This window comes from Gregarina niphandrodes (genome assembly GCF_000223845.1).
Source record: "Gregarina niphandrodes unplaced genomic scaffold scaffold00097, whole genome shotgun sequence".
Classification (NCBI taxonomy): Eukaryota; Apicomplexa; class Conoidasida; order Eugregarinorida; family Gregarinidae; genus Gregarina; species Gregarina niphandrodes.
In genome coordinates this window covers 2,910-4,479 of record NW_011645862.1, presented here as the reverse complement: position 1 = coordinate 4,479, position 1,570 = coordinate 2,910, and the positions used below count along the sequence as shown (strand labels likewise).

General features: G+C 50.9%; 1 protein-coding gene across 1 annotated transcript; it reads right to left on the bottom strand.

Annotated features, from left to right (window-relative positions):
- Positions 1-102: 102 nt before the first annotated feature.
- Positions 103-1,229, bottom strand: GNI_196570 (hypothetical protein; the record flags this gene model as incomplete). Its single annotated transcript, XM_011135411.1, has 1 exon — positions 103-1,229. A coding segment is annotated over one exon (1,127 nt), but the record flags the coding sequence as incomplete, so codon positions are not given.
- Positions 1,230-1,570: the final 341 nt, after the last annotated feature.

Genomic DNA, 1,570 nt, shown 5'->3' with positions numbered 1-1,570 from the left:
ATTCCGAGATTCAGCACGATGGTCTTCTCCCGTGACAAACTGTAGTTGAGTCGCGCAATGTCTTCCAAAGTTTCCTCAACATGGTCTGTGCAGGCCAAATACTCGATGAAGTCTGACTCCGAAATAAAGTTTATTTGCTTGGAATGTTGGACAAGATCGGCTATCATTTGAATCTGGCGAATGGCGTCGTCTGACGTTGATTCACGGACGCGTCGTCGATGTACAAGTGTGACATGAAGCGGCGTACTCCGAAACTTATACTTTTCTCGTCGACCATGATGGGGTCGAGTTACGTAGGGGGCATAACGGGCAGCTGTTTGGCTGACACGCTGCTTGCGACATTGGTATGGGTCATCGTAATCACTACTGCTGTCCCTGCGTTCATCCGGATGTTGCAACGGCAGCGGTTGGTACGGGACATGGTAGTCGTCGTCTGACGTGTCGTCGTCATTTTTGGATGATAACTCGGCGGCGGATTCTGCGGGGTCAGTGTGGACGACATCACTGTAGTAGCACGCTGCTGAAATCCTTGCCGGATGCTCATCGTCTGACGTATCGCCGTCGTTTTTCAATGATGACCCGGCGGCGAATTCCCCAGAATCAAAGTGCACGACATCACTGTAGTATGTCGCTCTTGAAATCCTTATCGGACGTGTCGCATCGTTCTGAATATTTGCTGAGCGTTCCTCTTCAGTGTGGTTTGCTTCGTCGTGCGTATGTTCTGGTATCCAAAGGGATGTTATGTCATCGCTCAAGCCTGAGATATGTTGGATGTTTTGACCGGGAATGATGTTGCCAATGGCGTGTGCCGACTCCTCACTCCCCGACGATGTGCATTCGTCAAACGGCACGGATGTAGGCGGGCGGGTAGCCGGCGTGTCGTTATAAGCCGTGTTGCATATGTTTGAATGCTTTCGTTGGGCTGCGTGCGCTCCGTGGTAGTCCGGAGCTGGCGTCCGCACGAGTCGGTGGAACTGTGGAGTGAATGCCGAGTCGGAGATATCGTCGTAATCTGCTCGTATCGATACGGGCGAAGTCGCCGCATCGACAACGACACTTTCAGAATTGTCCAAGACGATAGTGCTCGCCAGGCTTCCGTCAGATTCGATGTCGCAGCCGTCGATAACAGCCTCCGATGGCGAGTAGATGTTCACAGTGGACGTTCGACTCTGCGACGAGTTGTCCGAGTAGTAATCCGTCAATAGGGTCGTGTCGTTCACCTTCGGCATTTTTATTTCAGCCCCTGGGTTGGGCTTGCGGGTTTTCAATGAAATGAGGCTGTCTGTTTTAGGGCCCCAACTAACAGCGGACAGACATGACAACTGCATGATTTAGGGAATAACATTTAGGCCGGTGGGAGGGGCACCCTAAACCCTAAACCCTAAACCCTAAACCCTAAACCCTAAACCCTAAACCCTAAACCCTAAACCCTAAACCCTAAACCCTAAACCCTAAACCCTAAACCCTAAACCCTAAACCCTAAACCCTAAACCCTAAACCCTAAACCCTAAACCCTAAACCCTAAACCCTAAACCCTAAACCCTAAACCCTAACGACCCTAAACCCTAAA